Source organism: Schistocerca cancellata, chromosome 7 (genome assembly GCF_023864275.1).
Source record: "Schistocerca cancellata isolate TAMUIC-IGC-003103 chromosome 7, iqSchCanc2.1, whole genome shotgun sequence".
Taxonomy (NCBI): Eukaryota; Metazoa; Arthropoda; class Insecta; order Orthoptera; family Acrididae; genus Schistocerca; species Schistocerca cancellata.
The window spans coordinates 104384574-104401470 of record NC_064632.1 but is presented as its reverse complement, the minus strand read 5'-3'; the positions used below and the strand labels follow the sequence as shown (position 1 = coordinate 104401470).

Genomic DNA, 16897 nt, shown 5'->3' with positions numbered 1-16897 from the left:
GATTGGGAGTGTTGTGCCATCAAAACTGGTGCCAGAGACAGGGAATCGTGTGGCATTGTTCCGGATGTCTTGTCCAAAAATTATCTTGAGCAGACAGTTAGAGAACCAACTCATGAGGGTAATGTCTTAGACCTCCTGGTAACAAACAGACCTGAACTTATCGAATCAGTTAACGCAGAGGAAGTTATCAGTAATCATAAGGCTGTGGCAGCATCTATGATGACGGGTCCTACAAGGAATGTTAAGAAACGTAGCAAGGTATATTTGGTCAGCAAGGGTGACAGGATACAAATTTCAGAATATCTCAGAAGTTAGCATCAAATATTCAGTGATGAGGATGAAGATGTGGAGAACAAATGGAAAAAATTCAAAGGCATCGTCCAATATGCCCTAGACAAGTACGTTCTGAGTAAGGTTTTAAGAGATGGGAAAGATCCACCATGGTTTAATAGCCGTGTTAGAAAAGTGCTACATAAACAAATAGCACTTCACCTCAGATTCAAGAGAAGTAGAGCACTTCATCTCAGATTCAAGAGAAGTAAAAAACCTTGCTGACAAACAAAAGCTGAACAAAGCAAAAATGAGTGCAAGGAGAGCAATGAGAGAAGCGTTCAATGATTTTGAAAGTAAGACATTGTCAGCTGACCAGAGTAAAAACCCTAAGAGATTTTGGTCTATGTAAAATCAATAAGTGGGTCAAAATCATCTATTCATTCTCTCAGCAACCTCACTGGCACCAAAACAGAAGATAACAGAGAGAAGGAAAAAAATACTGAATTCAGTTTACTGAAGTTGTTTCACTGCAGAAGACTGTAACACCATCCCTCCTTTCAATCGTAATGCAAACGTCGAAATGGCAGATGTTAGAGATAACTGATAGCGGAACTGAAAAGCAGCTACAATTGCTTAGTAGTGGAGTCTTCCGGACCAGTTGAGATACCTATAAGATTTTATAAAGATTATGTGAAAGAACTTGCTCCCTTTCTAGCAGTAATTTACTGTAGATCGCTTGAGCAATGAAAAGTACATAACAACTGGAAAAAAGTGCAGGTCATTCCAGTTTTTAAGAAAGGACATAAGACAGATACATACAATTATAGACTATATCGTTGACGTCAATCTGTTGTAGAATTAAGGAACACGTTTTATGCTCAAGAATTGTGACTTTTTTTAAAAATGAACAGCTCCTCTATAAAAATCAACATGGATTCCGCAAACAGAGAGCCTGCGAAACTCAGCTCGCTCTGTTCTTCCATGAGATGTACAGCGCAGTGGACAATGGCAGTCAGGCTGATGCCATGTTCCTTAACATTTGACACCATCCCGCATTGCTATTTAAAGAAAAAAAAAAAAGAGCTTACGGAGTATCGGAGCTGATCTACAATAGGATTCAACACTTTGCTCTTAACGGAACTAAATCCACAGAGGTAAAAGTAATATCTGGAGTACCAGAGGGAAGTGTGATAGGACTGTTGCTGTTCACAATATATATAAATGATCTAGTAGAAAGCATCGGATGCTCTTTAAGGATATTCGCAGACGATCCAGTTGTTTATACCAAAGTAGCAATGCCAGACGATAGTAAGAATTTGCAGAACGACCTGCAGAGAATTGATGAATGGTGCAGACAAGCAGTCGACCCTGAAAGTAAATAAATGTAACATATTGTGCATACATAGGAAAAGAAATTCACTACTGTACAGCTACACTATTGATGACAAACAGCTGGAGACAGTGTCTGCCGTAAAATATCTAGGCATAACTATCCAGAGTGACCTTAAGTGGAATGACCATATAAAACAGATAGTGGAAAAAGCAGACACGAGATTCAGAGTCATCAGAAGAATCTTAAGGAAATGTAACTTATCCACAAAAGAAGTGGCTTATAAGGAGCTTGTTCACCCAATTCTTGAGTACTGTTCATGTATCTGGGATCTCTATCAGGTAGGATTGATAGAGGAGTTAGAGAAGATCCAATGAAGAGTGGCGCGTTTCACCACGGGATTGTTTAGCTGGTGAGAGAGAGTTACAGAGATGCTAAACAAACTCCACTGGCAGACATGAGAAGAGAGACATTGTGCATCACAGAAAGATTTACCATTGAAATTTTGGGATAGCACTTTTCAGGAGACAGACAACATATTACTTCCCCCCACATACATCTCGCGTATTGACCACGAGGAGAAAATTCTAGAAATTAGAGCCAATACAGAGGCTTACCGACAATTATTCTTCCCACGCACTATTCACGAGTGGAACAGGGTTGGAGGGATCAGATAGTGGTAGCGAAAGTATCCTCTGCCACACACTATTAGGTGGCTTGCGGAGTATAATGCAGATGTAGAGTGAAGCTCCTGGTTCGCTGTTAAGTCATAGTCCTTGAAAGGCAAGACTCCAAGCTCTGATCACATGCACTTCTTTTTAATCTGTCAGGAAAGTACACAGTCCTTGAAAGGCAAGAATCAAGGTTCAAGTCCTAATTGTGTGCACTTTTTAATCTGTCAGGAAAGCACATGATTATTAAAAACTACTGCATCTTTTGGTAGGTAAAAACACCTTCAATACAATGTGGACGGTTTTCTGCAGATAATGGACTGTAAGAAGATGGAGTAGCTCAGAGAGCAGGATATTACTTCCCATCAACAAGAAATGGAAACACTTACTTCCCATTCCCACAAAGTCTTCAATAACTATAGGGGTTATGTCAAAAGTGAAGGAGCGATATCAATACAAAACCATGTTGTTTAATGCAAGCACTACCATTCATCTCCACAAAAGTTGGAAAAATTATGTCTAATAAAGAAATATCACCAACTTTTCTTCACATTTTAAGGAAAAAAGGCACATTTGTGAGATATCAGTCCCAGCAATCGATCCTGTGTGAAAATTTGAACCATAATTCTGATAGTACTGAGTTATGACTAGCTGGGAGTACAGCTTTTAAACTTCTGCAGGCACCTGCTGTTTGTCAGTTGCTCCACCCCACTGCAGTTGCCTCATGCCCAAGTGCAAAGTACTGTATGGCAGAATGACAACCACAACCTTCCTATTCATGTAATGCTTATGGAGAGAGAAGAGGAAGGGGGAGGTGGACTCTTCTGTCCAATGTGTTTCTAAACCTTGTTCAAGAACATGTTATTCCATGCAAAAAAAAAAAAAAAAGGAAATTAATATGAGTATGTAACATGTCGACTTCATGCACATACACAGTCAATATTATTTTATCAGTATTCTCACGGTGATATTCTACAGCTACACATATGCCTCAAAATCAAAATGAATAGATCTAAGCATATGATGAATTAGTATGAAATGTAGTTAATGATTTTCATTTTACAATTTAATCATGCAAATCATATTGAAGAACAGTACATCTCCTGTAAATGTATTAACTTTAACAGTGTCAGTTTTAAAATCCGAAGGAAACAATGGACAGCAGTGATGTCAATAATTAAATACCATTACACTACTTATGAAATAGCATACTCTTTCATTTCATTCATCTACACTGCATCTGAGAAACATAATATAAAAGATATCTCTGACAGCAGCTGTAGGTTAGAAAAAACACACTCTGACACAGTGAACAAAGCATGTTACCAATGTCGGCAACCCTCTTACTCATTCCATTGTACTTTACTTCATACTCAGACATTAAGCTGCTGCAGTGGGACAAAGCAAGTTACCAATGGTGCATGCACAGTTGTACGTTCAGAAGGTCATAACGGCATACTATCAGAATCATGGCTCAAATTTTCACTCAATATTGATTTCTAGGGGTGAAATCTTGCATGTGGGCTTTCCTCCCCTTAAAATATGACATCAAGTTCGTGATGTTTCCTTGCAAGTTGCCCTTGCAGAATCTGAATAAAGAATATTCATATAAGCACATTATTTCATTCATTCCTGACTAAACATGGTTATCACAAATCTCTAAGACGTATTCAACAGCTGGTATGTTCTGCAACCACTTGTATTTACAAGTGTCTCTTAGGAAACATTGCAAGAAATTACAAAACTCACATTTGGCACTTGAACAAGGACCTCGCGTAGTGCACTTGGACGAACTTGCAAGAAGGCAGCAGCAAAATCATCTTTCACTGGTTGTGAAGCACCGCGACGAGCAGCTGATAGCACTGCATGTGATGCTAGAGATGCCAGGTCTGCCGGCACAAACCCATGGGCAGCTGCTGCTGCATCACTCAGCACATCATGGGTGACATCTGGTAGCAGGCGACCCAGGATATCCAAACGTGCAGCTGGGTTTGGCACTCCTACTTCAATCTCACGTTCTAACCTAAGATGCAACAAATTGAATGAATTAATCATACAGTCAAAACAGAAACATTCATAACAAAGATCAGGTAACGTTCCCTTAAGTAGCTTGTCATTTTGTTTTCAACTTCACATCATAATTACAACAAATATTACCAACAAACATCAAAAACAGAAATGAAGGCAGAATTTAATATTCTGTTAACATTGTTATCATTAAAGGTGGCACTTTACCTTAGTTGGGTAGGTATGGAGGAGAGTGTCAGCCCATATAAATAGAACCGTCCTAACATTCACCTCAAATGATATAACCAAACAATAGAAAACATAAATCATAATGTGTACATGGCGATTTGAACCACACTCCTCTCCAATACAAGTCTAGTGTCACGTCAGTGACAGAAATGTTCGACATATCATTCTTTTTTTTATTCTATATTTCTGTGTCAGGTCACACAAGTGACATCATTATTGGTCTTGTCTCATTACCAGGCTGTCATCAAATGATTTGTAAAATTACTATGTAACTCACCAATTGGAGAGGCCCACAGAGACACTCACAATGTAATTGTGGTTACTGTGTTTCCCTAATTCAGAACATCTAGTCTGCAGATGGTTCAAATGGCTCTAAGGATTATGGGACTTAACATCTGAGGTCATCAGTCCCCTAGATTTAGAACTACTTAAACCTAACTAACCTAAGGACATCCCACACACCCATGGCCAAGGCAGGATTCAAACCCGCAACCGTAGCAGCAGCACGATTCCAGACTGAAGCACCTAGAATCACTCGGGAATGCCTAGCCTGCATAAATATTATTCTACAATAGAAATTTACAGGTCAGATCACCCTATGCAAAGGATTTTTTATGTTATAGAAAAATACTGTTTCTCTCTCACTTACTTTCAGTGGTGTTTTATTGCTGACAGATTTATAACAAGAAATATTCTTACAGCTCACGTTCCATTTCATTGTAATTATGGACAAAGCAGTTAGGAAATTCGTCAGTAATAAATGCTGATAGAGACTGGTTTGATGCAGCTCTCCATGCTACTCTATCCTGTGCAGGCTTCTTCATCTCCCAGTACCTACTGCAACCTACATCCTTCTGAATCAGTTCAGTGTATTCATCTCTTGGTCTCCCTCTACAATTTTTACCCTCCACGCTGCCCTCCAATACTAAACTGGTGATCCCTTGATGCCTCATAATACACTCCTGGAAATGGAAAAAAGAACACATTGACACCGGTGTGTCAGACCCACCATACTTGCTCCGGACACTGCGAGAGGGCTGTACAAGCAATGATCACACGCACGGCACAGCGGACACACCAGGAACCGCGGTGTTGGCCGTCGAATGGCGCTAGCTGCGCAGCATTTGTGCACCGCTGCCGTCAGTGTCAGCCAGTTTGCCGTGGCATACGGAGCTCCATCGCAGTCTTTAACACTGGTAGCATGCCGCGACAGCGTGGACGTGAACCGTATGTGCAGTTGACGGACTTTGAGCGAGGCTGTATAGTGGGCATGCGGGAGGCCGGGTGGACGTACCGCCGAATTGCTCAACACGTGGGGCGTGAGGTCTCCACAGTACATCGATGTTGTCGCCAGGGGTCGGCGGAAGGTGCACGTGCCCGTCGACCTGGGACCGGACAGCAGCGACGCACGGATGCACGCCAAGACCGTAGGATCCTACGCAGTGCCGTAGGGGACCGCACCGCCACTTCCCAGCAAATTAGGGACACTGTTGCTCCTGGGGTATCGGCGAGGACCATTCGCAACCGTCTCCATGAAGCTGGGCTACGGTCCCGCACACCGTTAGGCCGTCTTCCGCTCACGCCCCAACATCGTGCAGCCCGCCTCCAGTGGTGTCACGACTGGCGTGAATGGAGGGACGAATGGAGACGTGTCGTCTTCAGCGATGAGAGTCTCTTCTGCCTTGGTGCCAATGATGGTCGTATGCGTGTTTGGCGCCGTGCAGGTGAGCGCCACAATCAGGACTGCATACGACCGAGGCACACAGGGCCAACACCCGGCATCATGGTGTGGGGAGCGATCTCCTACACTGGCCGTACACCACTGGTGATCGTCGAGGGGACACTGAATAGTGCACGGTACATCCAAACCGTCATCGAACCCATCGTTCTACCATTCCTAGACCGGCAAGGGAACTTGCTGTAACAACAGGACAATGCACGTCCGCATGTATCCCGTGCCACCCAACGTGCTCTAGAAGGTGTAAGTCAACTACCCTGGCCAGCAAGATCTCTGGATCTGTCCCCCATTGAGCATGTTTGGGACTGGATGAAGCGTCGTCTCACGCGGTCTGCACGTCCAGCACGAACGCTGGTCCAACTGAGGCGCCAGGTGGAAATGGCATGGCAAGCCGTTCCACAGGACTACATCCAGCATCTCTACGATCGTCTCCATGGGAGAATAGCAGCCTGCATTGCTGCGAAAGGTGGATATACACTGTACTAGTGCCGACATTGTGCATGCTCTGTTGCCTGTGTCTATGTGCCTGTGGTTCTGTCAGTGTGATCATGTGATGTATCTGACCCCAGGAATGTGTCAATAAAGTTTCCCCTTCCTGGGACAATGAATTCACGGTGTTCTTATTTCAATTTCCAGGAGTGTATGCCCTACAAACCGATCCCTTCTTCTAGTCAAGCTCTGCCACATATTTCTCTTCTCTCCAGCAATTGACATATGCTAAATTAAATTAGCTACTATGCTTGGTAGCCAATCTAACAATTTATTTACTGAACATTCAATTAATACCAGCAACAGACATTTCCCAATACAGCATCAGAACCATCCTCTCACACAAGTGCTGAAGACATTGGCGATATTCCATGCAATAAAGAAGTTCAATACTCATGGAAATTCCTGGATGGAGCAATATGTAAAACAATGTAGCAGACCAAAGCATGGAGCACAAAGACGTGTCGCCGGAAACAGCATTCACACAAGCTTTTGAGCCCTTCTCTTTTTCTAGCAAAAGTACACAAATTCACAACCAAACAAACACCCAACACACATTCCCATGGCCACAGGTGTGTATTCTTTCACTAGAAAGGAAGCAAGAAATCAAAAGCTAGTGTGGGCGCTGTTTCGTGTTACATGGCTCTGAGCTCCATACATCAGTCTACTACAGGTGAGTGGTTGCCTTTCCCTTATTTTAAAACAAAGAAGTTCCTTGCATAGCTGTAAGAAAAACATTTCCATTTAGCCACAGATCACAAATCCCTTATTGTGATATTTGGGTCTCATTACAAGCTTCTGGAAAATATAGCCCAATGCTTGCAATATTTCATACAGTAAAGAGTTTCATTTCTGCCCAACAAGCCACACCCAGACGCTCATGCATGTGCTGCATTAAGTCAGCTTTAGAATTTTTTTTCCCAAATCATAATGGGGAGCTAGAAACATTATATAAATTCCCAGCTAATACTATTAGCCACACAACCTATATCCAGGATGCCACAATAACTGCAGGTCCGTACAATCTTCATGAAAGCTATCTTACACTTGTGTTCGCATGTGCAACTATCAACACGAGTTCATCCTTCTCATGGAGACAAACGCTACCAATACAAACACAAGTGTGGTCCTAATAGTCACAGAATGTGAAGAATATCGCATAGTCATTCTCCGGTCCTCTAGAGCCAAATACAATATTTGTAGTGGTTATAAAGAATTCGCTAGGAGGGGTCACACATGAAACAGTGTGTATGGCACCAGGTTTACTAGCTAGTCACAAAATCAACAAACATATTGAAAATCTAGCTCAAGCATCAAACATCAGCCCTCACCCCCATCAAGTATCCACAGTCATGGAAAAGAAAACATTTGGATTTCGTTGGATCATTCCTCGACATGAGATGTAGTTGGTGGTTGTGGACACACTCTCAAGCTATTCATACACAATTAATATGCATTCTACAGTTGGTAAAGCCATATTCAGGACACTAGCTGAAATAGTGGTTACTGACATACTAGTCATGGACAAAGGTCCATAATTTACATTTCATGAATTTGCGACAGGGAAGGCAGCTCACATTCTGTGCACTGTTTCCACTTGCAGTCAAACAGCAAGGTGGAACATTTGGAACAGACTTTCAAAAGGCAAATGCACAAGGAATTATTCCACAGTGGAGGCAGAATTAAATTGTGATTTGTAGTACTACAGGACTGAAAACCCAACTGGATGCACATGTTTCAGCATCATCCAAAGTGGATATCAAGCTCCATAATAACACAGGAGAGAGAGAGAGAGAGAGAGAGAGAGAGAGAGAGAGAGAGAGAGAGAGAGAGAGAACTCAGTGATGTGAGCTCCACAATGAGCAGTCCCAGGTGCAACATGTTCAAATGTACAACCACTATCTGGCAAAATCACCAAATCGATCACCACCAAAACGTCAGCTGTGGCAGCCACCACTGCACGATCTGACCAATATCCCATGCCATGACTGCAAAAATCGACATTGTCTATTATTAGATGAGCACCTTTGGTTCTAACAGTGTACCACCACTGTAAGATGACAGCATAATTGTACGATTGGTCAAGGATAACCTGCCAGAGGATGCCAAATCTCTAGTTTCCCCATCTGTCCCTCTGTGCTGCCCTAAGAACACATCTGAAGGATTTGGTCCTTCACATCACTTACAGGGAGGATGGATCTGGTGCCCCAAGTAGGTAATCAAAATTTCAGACTGCCTGCTCCAAATAATGATGACAAGCCACATAAGGAGATCACTACACTTAAACAGATGTTCCATGACAGGCATCATATCATTTGGTGGGTGTAGTGGATTTCGACTAAAGAAATTTACGAGCAAGTAACCACAGATAGTGCTACTTTCTGATTATTCATACAGTGACTCCTACATCACTTGCATAATGGACTTTGCACTATGTAGAGGGCCAGCACTGTGAACTCTACCAATTAGCACTATCTTGATGTTCTCTATTATGAGCTAACTGCTGTGTGTATTCCTGTTTTTCATGTGTTTGTATTTTGTTTAAGAGATTGAGCCTCAGTCAGGATATGACAAGTGGTACGGGTATAACTTTTGGGAACAGCAGTTAATGGATACATTTTTACTGGTACTCACGAATTACTAAAAATTGTGTTTAATATGATACTGGAAAGTTCTGGATGAAATACAAAAAAATAATAGGAGTAAAGGTGATTACTCACTTTATAGTTAAGGCAATGAGTGGTAGAGTGGTACATAAACAATGCTGAATTCATAGTTAAGGTTTTGGACAACGTCCTTCACCTGCTGCCTCTCCTACCCCTAATCATAATCATTGCTGTACTCAACTTGAAAGCTAAAATGTAGGCTTAGTCTCTGTTTTACTTTCAGATTTCAAGTTCAATCATGTTTACATGCTTGTCAGCCGTTCAACATCTCAATTGTGCTGTTTCGTTTTTCTAATATAAGAATAGAATAATCCACTTTGAGGGTCTAGCTTAAAAATTATTACTTAAACAGCAGTGTTAATGGGGTGCAGTGGAAGTTATCATATGCTTGCACTGTTACCAAAATCAATGAATATGAACACTTGTTCATTTAGATCACTGTGATATTTTTCTGATTGTTTTCTGTAGGTCCAATCATGAAAGAGAACCATCATGAATGTAGTAAAAGCCAAGGTACAAATTAACACAGAGAAGCAGCTGTTAAAACTAAATCTGTACACTGTAATGACAATTAACTGCCATTGCTCTGCTATACACTACTTGTGCATGCATAATCTAAGAGTTATGCAGTAAATTGACTGGGATGCTGTTACTCTGAAAAGAGCTGGCATTTCATCAACGAAATTACATAGAGGCTGTTTCTCTTCATTGATCTCTTAGTATTTTCATGCCCACATAGTTATTCATCAAAGAATAATAGTTCTCTGAATGTAGAAGGTGCAGAGGCTAGTTAACAATAGAAACTTTTACTTGTCATACAGCTTATAGAAAACAATAACCCTGAATCTAAATAATCAGATTAATTCTACAATGTGTGACTAATGAGATGTAGTCTTAATTTTTATTTGAAGTGTTATAAATTCATATTTACCTATTAGTTCATTTTAATTGTCTGATGGGAGTATGTTGAAGACCTTTGCATGTAAATAGAGAGCCCCACCCTGAACGCAATACATGAGCACAAACTCTACATGTGAATTATTTTGCATCTTTTATTCTGGCTCCAAAAATAAAGCTTACAATGGACTCTTATTTAAAGGGACAAATATCATTAAGGAATAAATGTATAGACTAGTTACAATTCATATCACAGCGCAGCATAACAACTGCTGTTGTGATATAGTCTTCCCGTTCCTGAATATTTTACAGTGGGATGTGTAAAATGTCAGGCCACATTAAGTGAATTTTTCAAAACAGACACAGAAGAAAGCAGCCTTCTCAAGAATTTACTCTCTGTATAAAAAGGAACTGTACCTCCCTGGGCGACGAAGTGTGGGATCAAGATCATCGGGATGTCGAGTGGTAGCCAGTACGATGACCCTACTTGCAGCAGAATGCAGGCTGTCAAGTAACAAGCACAGTGACACGGATCCAGGTCCCCGCTTACGGCAAGTAACATCCACATCATCAATGATAGCAACATGTTGTCCTTGGGCAGATGAAAGAGCCGATAGCTTAGCTTTGGCATCTGATGTCAGCTCAGAGCTGTGTAAGTAAGTAACAGATGCACCACTGGAATTTGCAATTGCTCTTGCTATAAATGATTTTCCTGCACCTGGTGGACCGTGCAGCAAAACTCCTCGTGTAGGTCGCAAACCTAACCAACAAAAAAGTAAGAATATCGTCTGAATAAGATACAAAAAAGATTAACTGTATTAAAAGTAAAAGTCACTTGTCACTTCTAGCTTCTAAACTGTCAGCTCCTTCCTCAGGGAGGAAAGAGGGATTTATTGGGGAAGGCTGGAAAGAAGTGTAAGGACACTCAGAACAAATTTTGTCACCCATACTGTCAATTTTGACACTGATGTGAAATATGTCTTATAACTAATACTCACTTTTAACTGTGTACAAGAGTCCTATATCAAAACAGTCTAGAAGTAACAAAATATAATACATATTACTCGGCAAAGCAAAGTAAAGACAAAGCAAAGTAAAGGCCTGGCAATAGTGGGAATTGGGTACAGTCAAATTTCAGTTCAGAGTAGTGTGCAGTAACCTGACTGTGGCAACTTGCTGTCAATAAAACTGAATTTCTTAGTGATGTGAAGGAGAAAACACAGTGCAGAAGAAAAAGGTGATGGAACATGCAACTGAAATGTTAAAGCTGAGTTCTAACGAGCCAATGGTGTGTAAATTACAGCAGAAGGAACATGATGGTGAGATGAGTAGAAGTGAAGTATTTACCTCAAATAATACAAAAAAGCAAAGTGCATGCAATAAATATGCCACTGCAAATATGATACATGTGATATTAGGCAGCTATTTCTGAAGCATTACAAGATAATAACATCGCGAAACCTTGACAGTTTATGACACACAGAATTAGCAAAGAAATTCTGACAAGGGGAGGTCATGGGATCAGGGATAGGAACTGAAGAACAGAATGAATGATGGTGTGGTTTAAGGTAGGTAGGTAGGTAGGTTGGTTGGTTGGTTGGTTGGGGAGAAGAGGTGTGGTTTAAGGCACCAGCTCCTACATCACCATAAATCCATTCACCCCTGTAGGTCTTCATTAAGGAGGTGTTGTCCTCAGAAAGCAGACAAGATGAGTTTATTTACCATGCATAAAATGGTCTTGGTTTGCATAACAGTGCAATAGCCTATTGTGTACTCACTTCATCACTTTGGTTATGAAATACATGGCAACAAGGTAGAATACACCTGATATCCTGTTTAAAATGCACCAGGCACATGCAAATTTATTTATCATGTTATAATTTATATTTTTCAAAAAATTGGTAACATAAACTGTTCTTGTACCTTGAACATTGTATGAAGGACACTCTGCTACAGTGGCATTATTGTTCAATAGAACTGAGTAGAAGCTTATGTCATTAACATTCTCCAAAACTCAAACTTCCTAGCAAATTAAAAATGTGTGATAGACTGGGACTTTAACTTTTATGGGAAAATGCTCTACTGGGCTATCCAAGCACCATTCATTACCTACACCTTCACTTCAGCCCGTACCTGTCTCCTAATCTGCAATCTTCACTTGCCCAAGAAAGCCAAATGTCCATGTTCGAGACACAGTCCGGCACACAGTTTTAATTGGCCAAGAAGCAAATCAGCATGCACTCTAATGCAAAGTGAAAATTCATTCTCAAAAAATCACATAGGCTGTGGCTAAGACATTTCTCCACAATGTCCTTTCTTCCAGGAGTGCTAGTCCGGCATGGTATGCAGGAGAATTTCTGTAAGTTTGGAAAGGAGGAAGGGAGGTACCGGTAGAAGTTAAGGTGTAGGCCGTGAGTGGTGCTTGGATAACCCAGTACAGCACTTACCCACAAAAGTTATAGTCCAGATTTGAGTCCCAGTCTGGCACATGCTTTTAATCTGCTAGAAAGTGTCAAATAATGTACGTTCTACTGCAGAGTGAAAATACATTCAAAATCTGTAATACTGGTTTTTCTACATTAATTTTGCAGCCATAAGTCAGTCTCTAACCTACATTCAATGATCTCCTTCCTTATTCCTGGTCGTATAAACCAACGCATTTCAATGACAAAAAAAAATAAAAATAAAATTATCTCACGGCCTGCGTTAAACTCAAGACTTCAAGCACAGTGTCTGACACCACAAACACTGAGCTACTTCACCACGCTAAAAACTGGTTTTATTTTAATGGACAATAGTTAAATTGATCTGGTCCACTTTCTGAGGGAACATCTCTCTTCACCAGGTTGAACAGCTGTAGGGCGAGATAACTGGCACCTTAAGATATATCATCATTCAGTCGGTTCATCGATCCCCAACCCTGAACCACATCCTCCTTGTGTGAAAAAATTGTCATATATCTGTAATTTGTTTTTAAAAGGTGCCAAATATATGAGTTATCATGTACGAATTAGATGACAGAGTTTCAAGAATGACAGTAGTGATTGAGAGCTCCACTTGTAAGAACACCAGAGGGTACCCCGTTAACCTGTTTTTCAGCTGTAAACAAAACAATGCTGCCACTACAGAAAGTTCTTCATTTCACTTTGCTAGGTAATAGCTATGCCCTCTCCCCCCCCCCCCCCATATCTTTTTTTTTAAAATTGTAGTTGTGTTTGAATCTGTCTAGTACATACAGACAGGCCACTAGCTCAGTTCAGAGATGCAAGAAGAAACTGATCATACCCAATTACGAAGAAGCCATCCAAGTATCCACTTGCAGTGCTTTGGAGGAACAACGGAAAACCTAAATCAGGATGATGGCATGACAATTAGCAGTCTGCTCCTCCAACAAACTAATCCAGTGTCTTTACTACTGTATCACCTCAGTTTATTCGATGTTCTACTTTCATTTTACAGGAACTGCTACTTCTTATTTTAATGTATTTTTTCATTTAGTTTAGGATCAAAGCTAACAACTTACCGACACACACACACACACACACACACACACACACACACACACTCTCTCTCTCTCTCTCTCTCTCTCTCTCTCTCTCTCTCTCTCTCTCTCTCGTGTACCTGCTGAATAAATAATGGTGGCACGATGTAGCTGTAGAGGTGTGTGTGTTGGTGTGTGTATATTTCAGGTGTGTGTGTGTGTGTGTGTGTGTGTGTGTGTGTGTGTGTGTGTGTGTGTGTGTGTGTGTCCTCTAGTGTTTATGTGCCCATCAATAACTCAGCACCTCTACTACTCAGCTAGTTGTTACCTTTACTCCTAAATTATTTATATTCTGCTAGAACTTTCCATACTACTCCAAATAGTTTCATCTTTTTAATGTTCTGAACTTCATTCTACAATATATTCTTCTTTTTAAATTGTAATTTACCTTTTGTAAGGTACTATGTACAATTACTAACTGCAAGTACTTATGTCTTCATTCATTTCTTTTAAGTAGGGAATGGATGATAATGAAATGTCTTAGTTAACTTTCAAAACTGAAAACTGAGCTACATATTTTTCATCTAAACATCACTGTCTTGCCAAATTAATTGCTATTACATTTATTACACAGCTAAATAAGCTCCTAAAGAGTTATGAATAGTTTACAAGTGTTAAAATCAGTTAAAAACTAGGTGCACTAAAATTTGCAGAAAACAGTATGGACAGTATGTAAGAGTAACTTAGGAGATACTGAGGCAATGTACTGCCATTTCAAACAACCTGGACCTTGTATTTCCTGTGCAATCACATTTCTACTCCTTACATCTGAAGAAACTAATTATTCACATAATGTCTTCATCTTTTTTCATTCTATCACATTTACTTGCATGAGTCAACGTTAGTTATATGTTGTTGTTGCAGTCTTCAAACCCAATACTGGTCTGACATAGCTAATTATGTACACAGACAATAAAAAGATACATACCTGCAAATGGCTTAACATCCCCAAATGCTAGGTTCATTAGCTCTGTAATCTCATTTACAATGTCCGCCATGCCTCCTACACTATCCACAGTAATATCCTGTTTGTCATCAGCTGGCAATGCACTTGTCCGCTGAAGAACCCATGAAGTGCTGTTGATCACTGAATAAACTTCAATGTCATTCATAACTTTCACGCTTTTCTTCGCCTGGCATGACTCAGAAAAGGTTTCCAATTCTTCAATTTTCAGCCTAGAAATATCATCTGCTACCTTTTCAATGTTTACATCACACATTTTATGTGGTTTAATGTCAGTAACTTCAAATGTCAGAGGTCTGCCATAGTGTAAAATTCTTAGCCTGTTTCGTACAGAAATTATGCTGTTATTGTATTGGTGATGAATCAGTACTGAAAGGTCTGAAGAAGTTTCTATGTGAGTCAGTGGCTTGAGCCTAACTTCTTGGGCAGGCAGTGGTTTCACATTCAACTTCCTTACACAAATTTGATCACCAAATTGTCCTCTAAATATTTCCAACCCTGAAAAAAGACAATGGTTATAAACTGACATGCACAAAACAGTATGACATTTAAAAGCACAGTTAAAACACATTATTGCAAGGGAAGCTTTTACAGTGCCACCACAATCTAAAACAAACAGTCATGAAACTTTGTAGAGCAAAAAGTGTAACCTTTTGACAGCTGAAGCAACCCTAGCATTGCAATCAGCTAGCCTGTAGTTACAGAAGAATGGCACAACATAAATGGAGGGTTTGGTACTTTTAATGCTGTTATGTCCATATTTTTAGCCACTAAATGTGGTGGTGAATTTTCCAATATAATAGGAAAATGTAATTAAAGTAATATCCCATCTCCTGTTAATGTCAATACATAACAGCAAAATGTCAGTGCAGTGTAACACATATGTCAAAAATTGTTATGACAGGAAGTGAACTGTAACCAGGTATATTTAAGTTCAAAAAGAACTTGTTATGATTATATCTGCATGATTTGTATGTACTTTCTGATGCTCTGCACTGATTGTGGCTCATTTCATGGTTTTTTTTTTTTTTTTTTTTTTTTTTGGCAGATTCCAAACTCGTTTTAATACATTCAAAACTAGACAAGATTTTTACATTCTTGGGGCTTATGTGCTATTTCTCCTTATTAATGCCCTTTTCACCTTGTCCTTGTTTCTGTGCCTTGTGTGTACATATCATGTTTATTTTTCCTGCTTCCCAGGTATCAAAACGCACTGGTGAGTGCACTCACAAGCACTGCATCTAGCTACACTTGGTCCACAAGATAATGTTTCTGTAACACCTCCATCTGAAGATGAGCCTGCAGTGGCTCGGAAACATGTTCATGGTTGAATAAATCGTAAAAAAAACAACTGGTTGCATATTTATTACCAGATAAACGCCAGTTTAAATCATAGTTGCAGTTTGTCATCCACAATGTATATACTAAAATTGCTTTTCCCCCCATCTACTTATTCCCCCCACCTCCCCCCCCCCCCCCAAATCTACTCCATCACAACTGCTATTGGCTGATGGATAACTCCTCAACTTACCCAGTGTAGCATTATTAAATGCAGAGTGAAATGTTTTGTCGAGGGATTACCACAGAAACCTGCATATTAGACCACAAAACTTTTTACACTATCTGTAATATGTTATAATTATCTATTTATTCATACCCACACAATGTAGTCTCATGCAATCCAAAGCATCTCCTTGCTTTCATGAACATTTTACACCATGCTAAATTTAACAGTCTTGGCTATTTATAGATGACCACAGTAATTACGTGCAACTACGTGTTTCCTTATTCATTCTAATACGTAACCGCAAAAATAACAGTATGTAGGCCTATACTTTTTTATGAAATTGAAGTATGAAACTACGTAAGCCTTTTGAAAAAGTTGTCGACTGCTTGTCCGCAATCAGGAAATTTCCATACATTTTTATACATTAGTAACATCATGAAATACTGGTCAAGATTTTGTGGCTCTCATTAAGAGGAGAAGTTCTGGAGACTCCAAGGGGAATGGAAATGTTAAAAATTTTCTCACATGCTTGAAAGTATGACTATCCATCCCAAAATGAGCATTT

At 40.1% G+C, this 16897-nt stretch overlaps 1 protein-coding gene across 3 annotated transcripts in view; it reads right to left on the bottom strand.

Annotated features, from left to right (window-relative positions):
* Positions 1–16897, bottom strand: part of LOC126092208 (ATPase family protein 2 homolog) — a 64820-nt gene that overhangs the window by 25971 nt on the left and 21952 nt on the right. For all 3 annotated transcript variants that reach the window (XM_049907698.1, XM_049907700.1, XM_049907699.1), the window contains exons 4-6: positions 14790–15323; positions 10738–11080; positions 4024–4297 (exon numbers count right to left, since the gene is read on the bottom strand). In XM_049907698.1, coding sequence (XP_049763655.1) covers positions 4024–4297; positions 10738–11080; positions 14790–15323 — 1151 coding nt within the window. The remainder of the gene's footprint in view (positions 1–4023; positions 4298–10737; positions 11081–14789; positions 15324–16897) is intronic.